Source organism: Rosa rugosa, chromosome 2, assembly GCF_958449725.1.
Source record: "Rosa rugosa chromosome 2, drRosRugo1.1, whole genome shotgun sequence".
Classification (NCBI taxonomy): domain Eukaryota; kingdom Viridiplantae; phylum Streptophyta; class Magnoliopsida; order Rosales; family Rosaceae; genus Rosa; species Rosa rugosa.
Genome location: NC_084821.1, coordinates 37,261,747 through 37,272,713, shown reverse-complemented (window position 1 = coordinate 37,272,713; position 10,967 = coordinate 37,261,747). Strand labels below are relative to the sequence as shown.

The following is a 10,967-nucleotide window of genomic DNA, read 5'->3' as shown; positions in this document are numbered from 1 at the left end:
CTCCATTGTTAGGTTTTCCACTTGTTAGGTGTAAAAACAGGGACTTTGGAGTAAATGGAGCAACATAGATCACATAAAGCTTGCGAAGGCCGAGGGATCAAATCTAAGCTTGTTTTGGTAGGAACAACCTACAGTGATGAGAATGTTCAATCTAAGATCAAATTAAATGTTGAGGCTTGTTTTGATATTTCATTTCCTTATAGTTTTCGGTTCATCAGGAAATCATGACTTTGGAAGTAGTGGGCAAAACTGTATTATTTAATTATTAAAGAAGTGCAACAGATCAAGACCTTTAATTGTGTAAAATGGATTAAAACTCACGATTATGCAGTAGGCATCGGACGCGTTGTCACAATTATTGGTGGGGTCTTTAGAGCACTTATGTATAGCACTATTTTGTAAACTCTACTTTCCTCTGCTTTTCTCAACTGTGATTCCATTTGCAAGAAGATAAGGAAATACTGGTCTGGAGTCGACGGAGGTTCCTCTGAGCGTACCGTAAGTTACAGAAAGCTTGCAAAGGCCAAAGGAACCAGATCTGAAGCAATTTGATAGGTACACTGCTTACTATTAACGAACCACGTTACTTTCTTATCGGGTATTAATGTTCTCTTTTGATTTTTGGTCTGCTCAGGAAACCATGGCTCTGGCAGTTGTGGGTGGAGCTTTTCTCTCTTCTGCTCTTGCTGTTCTGTTTGATAGGATGGCTTCCCGTCCGGTTCTTGACTTTATCCGAGGAAAGAAGACCACCAAGGGGCTGATCCAGACGTTGAAGATGAAGTTGTTGTCGGTTAATAAGTTGCTCGATGATGCAGAGGAGAAGCAACTCAAAGACTCTGGAGTCAGGGAATGGCTTAATGACCTTAAAGATGTTCTGTATCGTGCCGATGACCTGTTGGATGAAATCAAGACTGAAGTTCTGCGGTGCAAGATGGAACAAGAAGATTCTGGAAGCAGCAGCACAAATCAGGTACTGAACTCTAGTTCCATTTCCATTCATCAACTTGACAAAGGGATACAGGAGATTCTTGACGAATTAGAACCTATTGTCAACGCAAAAAATGTGCTTGATTTGAAAGAGGGTGTTAAGGATAGACCACAAGGAAGACTGCCTACAACTTCTTTGGTAGTAGAGTCTAGTGTATATGGAAGGGATGAAGAAAAGGAGGCCATTATCAAGTTATTGTTAGCGGATGGTATAACTGGAAATAAGACAGAAGTGCTTCCAATTGTGGGCATGGGTGGGCTTGGAAAGACCACTCTTGCTCGACTCGTATTCAACGACGACAGAGTCAAGCAACATTTTGATCATCAGTCGTGGTTTTGTGTTTCTGAAGGATTTGATATTACCAAAATAACACAGTATATTTACGGGTCACTGACTTCATCAGAAGTTTGTAATATCACAGACCTAGACAGTCTTCAAGTTAAACTAAAGACGGCTTTGACAGGGAGGAAATTTCTCTTTGTTTTCGACGATGTTTGGACTGTGAAGGAAGGGGAGTGGGAACTCTTGAGCCAACCCTTTGAGAGTGGAGGTCATGGAAGTAAGATCATTGTCACAACACGTGATAAAGGTGTCGCAGCCGGGATGGATAAAGGTATCGCAGACTGGATGGGTACCCTTGAAATTCCACATTTAACGCTACTATCTGAGGAAACCTGCTGTTCGTTGTTCTCAAAACATGCCTTCAAGAATGCAGGTGTTACTGCAGATCCGTCGCTTGAAGTGATTGGAAAGCAGATTGCTAAAAAGTGTAAAGGACTCCCTTTAGCTGCAAAATCACTTGGGTGTCTTTTACGTTCTGAACCAAATATTGGGAAATGGGACGAAGTATTGAACAATGACATATGGGAGTTGCTAGATAAAAATAGTGCCATTTTGCCAGCTCTATGGTTGAGCTACCATTATCTACCTCCACATCTGAAGCGTTGTTTTGCTTACTGTTCCATATTTCCTCAAGATTATGAGTTTTACAAATCGAAGCTGGTTTTGTTGTGGATGGCTGAAGATCTCTTACCACTGAGATCGAAGACTACAATTGAAGAAGTTGGAGAGAACTACTTTGATGATCTAGTGTCAAGGTCATTTTTTCAACATGTACCTAATCACTTTTCTGGTAAAGCAGTTTTCACAATGCATGACCTTATCCATGACTTAGCAAACTTTGTCTCCGGAGAGTTTTGTGTTAGGTTGGAGGACAATGACTCAGTGCTGGAAAATGTTAGCAAGAGTCGTCACTTTTCGTGTGCAACCGGCAGTTTTGATCAATGGGACAGTTTGTATGAAGCCAAGTATTTGAGGACCTTTCTAGTATCAGGATATAAATGGGACCAACGTCCCAACTTAGATTTTGATATATTCTTGAAGCTTCAGTGTTTAAGAGTGCTCAATTTATCAAGTTACAATATTGGTGAGCTGCCTAGTTCAATTAGCAAGTTGAAGCATCTAAGGCACTTGGACTTGTCTGACTCATCAATTAAAAAGTTACCTGATGAAATGTGTACTTTATATAATTTACAGACGTTACTGTTGTCGGGGTGTAGCAAGCTAGTTGAGTTGCCAACTGATTTGGGAAGATTAATCAACTTGCGTCATCTTGATATTGAAGACACAAAGATAGAAAAGATGCCACCAAGGATGGGCAAAATGAAAGATCTCCAAACATTAAGAGGTAGGTTTCTCCTAGACAAATGCACTGGTGATAACATTGTCGAGATTAAAGAGCTTCAGCAGTTGCGCGGAAGACTTTGGATCTCGGGGCTTCGCAATATTGTGCATGTCACAGATGCCATTATGAGAAAGAAGAAGCATCTGGATGAATTAGTTTTGGAATGGGGAGGCAAGTCTGGTGACACCGACGATTCACAAAAAGAGAGAGATGTGCTGGAGAACCTCCAACCTCATACAAATCTAAAAGAACTCACCATTCGATCTTACGGGGGCACAAGATTTCCAGGTTGGTTGGAAGATCTTTCTAGTTTATCTAATCTGGTTCGTCTTCGACTTCTGGATTGCGGAAATTGTTTGTCCTTGCCATCAGTTGAGCAGCTACCCTCCCTCCAAGTGCTTGAGATTGAAGGATTAATTAATGGAGTGGTGACTGTGGGTTCTCAGCCTTTTCCTAATCTTCGTAAGCTACGTCTGAGGTCTTGTCCCGAGGTAACCGGGACATTCATGTTATCAGTTGAGCAGCTACCCTCCCTCCAAGAGCTTGAGATTGAAGGATTTAATGGAGTGGTGACTGTGGGTTCTAAGCCTTTTCCTAATCTTCGTAAGCTTCATCTGAAATCTTGTCCCGAGGTAACCGGGGCATTCATGTTAGCCTGCTTCCCAAAGCTTGAAAGCCTCGATTTGGTGGATGTGAATGTAGAATCTCTTAATTCCACTACAGTACTCCTCTCCCTTGTCCAACTTGAGATATCGTCATGCCCAAATCTTGTTTGTTTTGGCGATGGAGGGCTGGATGCGCCCAACTTGAAGACCATGACAATCTATAACTGTTCGAAACTGAGGTCATTGCCGCAACACATGCACAACCTTCTCCCATCTCTCAGCTACTTGGAACTATCTGATTGTCCAGAATTGGAATCATTTCCCGAAGGGGGATTGCCGTCTAAGTTGGAACACTTGCGCATCCGGCGTTGCAAGAAACTCCTCATTGGAAACCGTATGCAGTGGGGTCTACCAACACTCACCTCTCTTAAATTATTGAGCGTCCACTTTGAGGGATGTGAACAAGTTGTAGATTCATTTCCAGACGAGGGGCTGCTGCCCACCACTCTCGGATCACTCTACATCAACTGTATTTCGAAGCTGGACGGCAAGGGGTTTAGACAACTCACCTCTCTTAAACAGTTGAAAATTTGGAATTGCCGTGAACTCCGGTGCTTGCCAGATGAAGGGCTACCCACTTCTCTTTCTTCTCTGGACATCTATGATTGTCCTTTACTAGAACAACGTTGCCAGAGAGAGACAGGGGAAGATTGGCCCAAGATTGCTCACATCAAGACCATTCGAATCAATTTCAAATCTATATGACGTGCAACGGTAATTATCCAATTCTCTGATCTGGTACGGTTTAGTTAGTAAATTCCCCTCTCAACTGCTTCTTATAAATTCTATGGTTAGCCAATTACACCTCTGTTTCTCTATGCATTTGTTTGTTCCCAAAATCAAGGAAATTGCTGGTGTCGAATCACCATATCTATTTTAGTGATACGTTTTAAGAGATGAACTCTATGTATGCACACCATCTGTTTGTGGAAATGCATGCTTCATTATCTTTCTAAATTTGATGAAGGATGACCAATTATTGAGTTTATAACTTATTGTTTACTTAAAAGTGTATTTGTTTTGCTGTTTCTTTCTCGTCTAAAACCATTCAGTAATCCTATTAATAGAAAAATAGTGGAGTCTGGCTCGCATTATTATACAGTTTAGGTTGATTTTACTCATTGGAACGTCTCTAGAATCTCCAGTGTATAGCACATATAGAATGTATTCAGTCTCTAGTTCTCTATATTTTCCTCATTCTTTAAAATCACTGTTTGAATCTGGGTCAGAAAAATGTGTTTTTTAAGAAGCGTAGTAGGTCAAGACGGTTAGATCTAAGAGACACTTCAGGAATGCTTAGAAACCTAGTACACAGAAAACAAAAATTATATGGATCAATTAAGTGTAAAATAGTTCTTGAGATACTTGAGCTTAGCATACAGATAACATATATTGGTTTGAATAATTTCCATCCTGTTGAATAAGGTTAACTACTTAAGCCACCTTTCTTTTCTTCAGAACTCATGCATTGGTGATTATTAGATCAAATGTGAGTCTTATGCTGCTGAACATAATTCATCTCCTTCAGGTTTCAGGTGTTGAATTAGTAGTCATTTCATTGGACTGGGCAGTACCTTCTTAAAATATCTTCATGCCCAAATTTTGTTTGTTTTCGCGATGGAGGGCTGGATGCGCCCAACTTCAAGACCATAACAGTCAAAACATGTCCGAAAGTGAGGTCTTTGCCGCAACACATGCACAACCTTCTCCCATCTCTCAGCTGCTTGTGGTTAGTTGATTGTCCAGAATTGGAATCATTTCCCGAAGGGGGATTGCCGTCTAAGTTGGAAGGATTGGGCATCCTGCGTTGCAAGAAACTCCTCATTGGAAACCGTATGCAGTGGGGTCTACCAACACTCACCTCTCTCCATCTCTTGAGCGTCGACTTTGAAGGATGTGAACAAGTTGTAGATTCATTTCCAGACGAGGGGCTGCTGCCCACCACTCTCGGAGACCTTGAGATCTACAGTATTTCGAAGCTGGACGGCAAGGGGTTTACACAACTCACCTCTCTTAAACGGTTGACAATTCAAGGTTGCCCTGAACTCCGGTGCTTGCCAGATGAAGGGCTACCCACTTCCCTTTCTGATCTGTACATCGATCGTTGTCCTTTACTAGAACAACGTTGCCAGAGAGAGACAGGGGAAGATTGGCCCAAGATTGCTCACATCAAGAACATTGATATCAATGGCAGACCTATATGACGTGCAATGGTAATTATCCAATTCTCTGTTTAGTTAGTAAATTCCGCTCTCAACTGCTTCTTATAAACTCTATGGTTAGCCAATTACCTCTGTTTCTCAATGCATTTGTTCATTTCTATACATCATCGTTGTTTTGACGCACTTAAACCTCTACCTTTGAATTCTTGTATAGGCTACATGTGCTTTGTAATTCCCTGAGATGATTCCACTGCTGAGTCTCTGGATAGAAATTTCCTGTCGATGTTGGACAAGGTTACTTCAACTTCCTTTTCTTCTCAACTTATGCATCAGTGATTACTTCAATTTCCTGTCGATGTTGGACAAGGCTGCTAAACATAATTTATATCCTTCAATTTTAAGGTTCTGAATTAGTAGTGCTAACACGCGAGTACAAGACTGTGGCCAGAGGAATGGTTGCCAATGTATACAGGATTTTGTTTTCTACAAAACGAAGAAGGTAACAAAAGAGGATGTGTGAAAAGTTTCCTGGTAATGCTCAATTCATCCATGGCTACACATTTGTCAAGTTCCATGGATTTCAGGTATTCAAGTGTCTCATTTCGATAATGTACTGTTGAATATTAAAAACAAAATTGAAAATAAAATATTTCCTTGTGTATCAAAATGTGTATTATAGTCTAATATACTTAAACTAGTATCAAATTTTGACAGCTTTTTATTCAAATTTTTGGCAGGGTGCTCTACATTATGTCTTTATTGTGGACCAATCAGAGCATTTGCATATATGAAGTATGCAATTGCAGGTGGCTCTAGTACTTTCAGCACCAACTTCACTGTTGCCTCTCGGTATTTTTCTTTTTAATTTTTTTAGTTTCTGTTTGTCTTTCCCCCTCATTTTTTTTCATTGACACTTAGTTATTTTATTATTTTCAATTTTTGACAGGTTCCCTTGTTTATTCGGTTACTGTCCAGTTTGGAGCCTCTAAGTCATCACTTACTGAAAAGTTCTAGGTACAGTTCTGAGCAGATCTTCTTTTCTGAAGTTTTCTTACCTATGTTATTTAGACTTGTATGCCTGGGTTCTAATTTGGACTTGACTATGTGTCTGTATGACTAATTTAGTTTGTGGTTTTTAATCTTTGAATTCCCAAAATCAAGGAAATTGCCGGTATCAAATCACCATATCTATTTTAGTGATACGTTTTAAGAGATGAACTCTATATATGCACACCATCTGTTTGTGGAAATGCATGCTTCATTATCTTTCTAAATTTGATGAAAGAACCAAATTATTGAGTTTGTAGCTTATTGTTTACTTGAAATTGTAATTGTTTTGCTGTTTCTTTCTCGTCTAAAACCATTCAGTAATCCAATTAGTAAAAAGATAGTGGAGTCTGGCTCGCATTGTTATACAATTTAGGTTGATTTTAGTCATTGGAAAGTCTCTAGAATCTCCAGTGTATAGACCCATGTATAGCACATATATAATGTATTCAGATCATGGCATCATAGTTCTCTATATCTTCCTCATTCTTTAAAATCACTGTTTGATTCTGGGTCAGAAAGATGTGTTTTTTAAGAAGTCGAGTAGATCAAGACGGTTAGATCTAAGAGACTTTTTAGGAATGCTTAGAAATCCAGTACACAGATAACAAAAATTATATGGATCGACTAAATGTAAAATCGTTCATAGGATACTTGAGCTTATCATACAGATGACACATATTGGTTTGAATAATTTCCATCCTGTTGAATAAGGCTAGCTACTTAAGCCACCGTTCTTTTCTTCGGAACTTATGCATTGGTGATTATTAGATAAAATGTGAGTTTTATGCTGCTGAACATAATTCATCTCCTTCAGGTTTCAAGTGTTGAATTAGTGGTTTGAATAATTTCCATAAGGCTAGCTACTTAAGCCACCATTCTTTTCTTCGGAACTTATGCATTGGTGATTATTAGATAAAATGTGAGTTTTATGCTGCTGAACATAATTCATCTCCTTCAGGTTTCGAGTGTTGAATTAGTAGTCGTTTCATTGGACTGGGCAGTACCTTACAGATTTTTTTTTATTTTTTATTTGCAGGATTCCCTCCTCTCATAATTGGCAGGGCAATGTTTGCTGCTGTATATAGGCTGTTGTTTTCTAATAAAAGAAAACTGTCACAAACAGGATGTGTACAAAGAATTTCCTGGTAATCCTTGATTCATCCATGGCTGCACATTGCTCAACTTTGATGGATTATAAGTGTCATTATTTATCATCCTGAGACAGATGCATACTCTTGAATGTTAAAATACCAAATACAGTCCCTTACGTGTACATCAAACTGTGTTCATAGTCCTCTGCCCTTTACCATCAAATTTGACAGCATTTTGTGGTCAAAGTTAGAGCGAGTTGGAGTAGGATTCTCTACATTGAAGTATTGTGCCCCAACTTAGATTGAGAGATTGAAAGAATTAACTGCAGATGCTTCTATTACTTGAGGCACCACCTCCAATGGTTGAATATTAACATTCAATCTTCACAAAAGTAAATGAAAATTTCTACTTGCATTTCTAAGCATTGTCTACATGCATTTTCTCTTCCAAAGTTGTCTAAGCCCTCGGTTTGAGAATAAAGTGATGGGAAACTTATTCCTTTATATAGGGACGGGAAATCAAGATTTTATAATGTTTGGGTAACACTAGGAAAGCAAACAGAAAATTAATAATATTTAATACACCATTGACATTTACAACTTATAATATCAATATTTTATTACTAAAGTAGTGTAATTATTGCTAGAGTTGTGTAAATAATGCTAAGAAGTGACGCAGCGAAATGAATATCAAGGATGATGGGCATCCATTTGGAATGGAGGAGATGGAATTCTATGAGGAAGTGAAAATGGGTAAGTTTAATTGTATCCTGCTGCTTTGTTTTCATTTTTTCTTATTTGAGTGGGCTCTATGGTATCTGACTATCTAACTGTGTTTGTTTTGTAACTGAAATGGCAGAATATGCAAAAGAGAAATTAGGTGACGATTCTTAACAGAAGGCTGCTATCAAGGCTTCCAAAAAATCAAAGAATTAATTCTGATGCCGCACATTACGGTTGGTAATTCATTCCGTCACTTTTTATCTTTTTATTTTTGGTCTACTAAAGTTGTTTTTAACTGAAAAAAGGAATTAGAAACAATGAAATCATTGAAATGCAGGGAATTTGTGATTTTAATTTTATATTATAGTTACTGAGATATTTCGTAATGTCTAATGAGTAATGACAATTATGACTTTCAGTTTCTTATTTGATAATCAAACTATATTTGTCAATTGTCATTTTATCACAGATTGTGTCATCCCAATTGTGTTATGTTGTTGTTAATGAGACTATTAGAGTCTTCAAAGTGTCTTATGATTGTGAATCTGTGATTGAGTTATCACTTTATCATGTTATTAGATATTAATTGTGAACACAACTAATACATTGAATTACTGAACTTATGTGATTATGTTATTGGTTTTGGGATTGTGTAGGGAAGCAAACTTTTGTGCTTGTTAATTGATTGCCGGCTTGCTGCAAGTAAAATGGATTCTTACTGTGCTGCAATATGCTTGTAGAAGAGAAGAACTGAAGCAGTAATGAATTTGTGAAACAATGTTCAAATCTTCAACTTTTTTCCTTTTTCTATTTGCATTTCAATGTAATGTTATAATCTTGAGATAATGAGAGTAGATTACTAGACAGTCTCATGTTATAATCTTCAATTCTTGCATCAGAAGTTTGTCTCTAGACACTTTGGCATAAACTTTCAGAGTTTCAAGTTTCATAAACACTTAAACTATTCAAACTTGATCTTTCATGCCATTGTCACACTTGTGCCTGTGTTTGCATTGGATTGTCATTGTTTATAGATTAGATAACATTTTCTCAGTGAAAATAGAGGCTGCCTAACTATTTTGATTAGTTTATTTCAAAAAAAAACTATTTTGATTAGTCATGTTGTTTGGGTTCGAAAACTCGAAAATTTGGACCCGAATGTTCTCGGTAGTTTTGTTCGGTCCATGAAAAACCTGCTGGGTTGACCCGTGCCCATCTTATTGCTACAGTAAACAATAAGGCTGCTTCATGGCGTAAGTAATTGGGGCTCCAATTACCAACCTCTGCTTCAGGCTGAAGAACTTGGTCCGCTCATTCTCTACCCAAGGAAGGGATTTGAAGGCAGTTGAATTCCCAAACCCGAGTGGTATCGAAGTTCCTTATATCTATTAAGAGATGAACTTTATTTATGCACACCATGTGTTTTGTGGAAATGCATGCTTCATTTAATTCCTGAATTGCTCATTATGGTTTATGTTAAAGTATTTGTTTTGCTGTTTATTTCTTGTCCAAAACCATTAAGGTTTAGATTCAGAAATTCAATGAGTAGGCATTGGAGAGTCTGGCCTCGCATAGTTATAAAGTTTGAGTTGATTGGACTCACTGGAGTTTCTAGAACCACCGGTATGTTCACCAATGTATACAATATAATGTCTCCACATCTTCCTCATTCTAGAAATCTACTGCTTGAATCTGGGTCACAAAATGGTGTTATTTAACAACTACATAGATCATGACCTTTAAATGTAAGTGGCCTTTCCTTCTGTCAATAGTCAATGCTTGTTTTAATAGGCAAAGGCTCAATATAACTCTTGGTAATGAAATTTTCACACTGAGTAATTGAATAACACTCTCACATCAGATATAACAACCTGATATCATTACACAGCACCACGGCAGAGCATAGCAGATATTCTAGTACACAACCACAACCACAACCAGCCCGACACCAGTTAATGAAAAGCCAAATAGCAAAAGTCAAGCACGTACACAATAGTGAAAAGTAACTGAAATTTTTTACTGTTTTTTATTAACTGGTTTCTCCAACATTGTTTCCCATAATCTCATGACCATCATCTGATTATGCTGCAGGCCTCACCAAGTAAAAACATATCCAGACCACATTGAAAGACGAATGAATGAGGATGAAGACAAGTGACAACATAGAAACGAAGGAAAGATAAATAAGGTAATGCTTCCAAGTTTACAAAAAGAGCATTAGCATTAAAGCTAAATAGCAATTTGACTTCTTGGTAGAGCAAAGTAAGAGCATACTCCTAGATTAAAGTATCTCCAACCCAGCTTGAAGAATCTTGTCTCTACATTACTCAGACAAATAAAATTGCAGCAAAGCCTAGCATCTGAGGATATCTAAATGTCCCCTTTCTTCATCAAATGACACTTAATACTTATATGACAACCTTTACTAATGAAACTCAATAACCCTAAATTGGAAAATCAATTTATTACCAACCGTAAATGTTAGACCTGAAAGAAAATAGAAAATCATAACTTAAGTGGCACTAGAAAGACAGAAATTTTGCTTTTGAGAATAATCTAGTCTAAAAGCCAAGTCGGTTCCCATCACACTCTCTTTCTTCCCCA

The 10,967-nt window shown here is 38.0% G+C and overlaps 1 protein-coding gene across 8 annotated transcripts; it reads left to right on the top strand.

Annotated features, from left to right (window-relative positions):
* Positions 1-369: 369 nt before the first annotated feature.
* Positions 370-9,336, top strand: LOC133732890 (putative disease resistance RPP13-like protein 1). 8 transcript variants are annotated; one of them, XM_062160498.1, is made up of 12 exons: positions 370-555; positions 635-4,075; positions 4,866-5,550; positions 5,714-5,793; positions 5,902-6,083; positions 6,237-6,348; positions 6,446-6,513; positions 7,364-7,468; positions 7,586-7,694; positions 8,320-8,393; positions 8,500-8,596; positions 9,020-9,336. In XM_062160498.1, the coding sequence occupies exon 2, from the start codon at positions 641-643 to the stop codon at positions 4,040-4,042; it is 3,402 nt and encodes a 1,133-aa protein (XP_062016482.1). In that variant the 5' UTR covers positions 370-555; positions 635-640; the 3' UTR covers positions 4,043-4,075; positions 4,866-5,550; positions 5,714-5,793; positions 5,902-6,083; positions 6,237-6,348; positions 6,446-6,513; positions 7,364-7,468; positions 7,586-7,694; positions 8,320-8,393; positions 8,500-8,596; positions 9,020-9,336. The 8 variants fall into 8 exon arrangements, with proteins under 8 accessions (XP_062016482.1, XP_062016476.1, XP_062016481.1 ...); XM_062160492.1 differs by having other exon boundaries at positions 8,288-8,393; XM_062160497.1 differs by lacking the exon at positions 7,364-7,468 and having other exon boundaries at positions 6,237-6,305; positions 8,288-8,393.
* Positions 9,337-10,967: the final 1,631 nt, after the last annotated feature.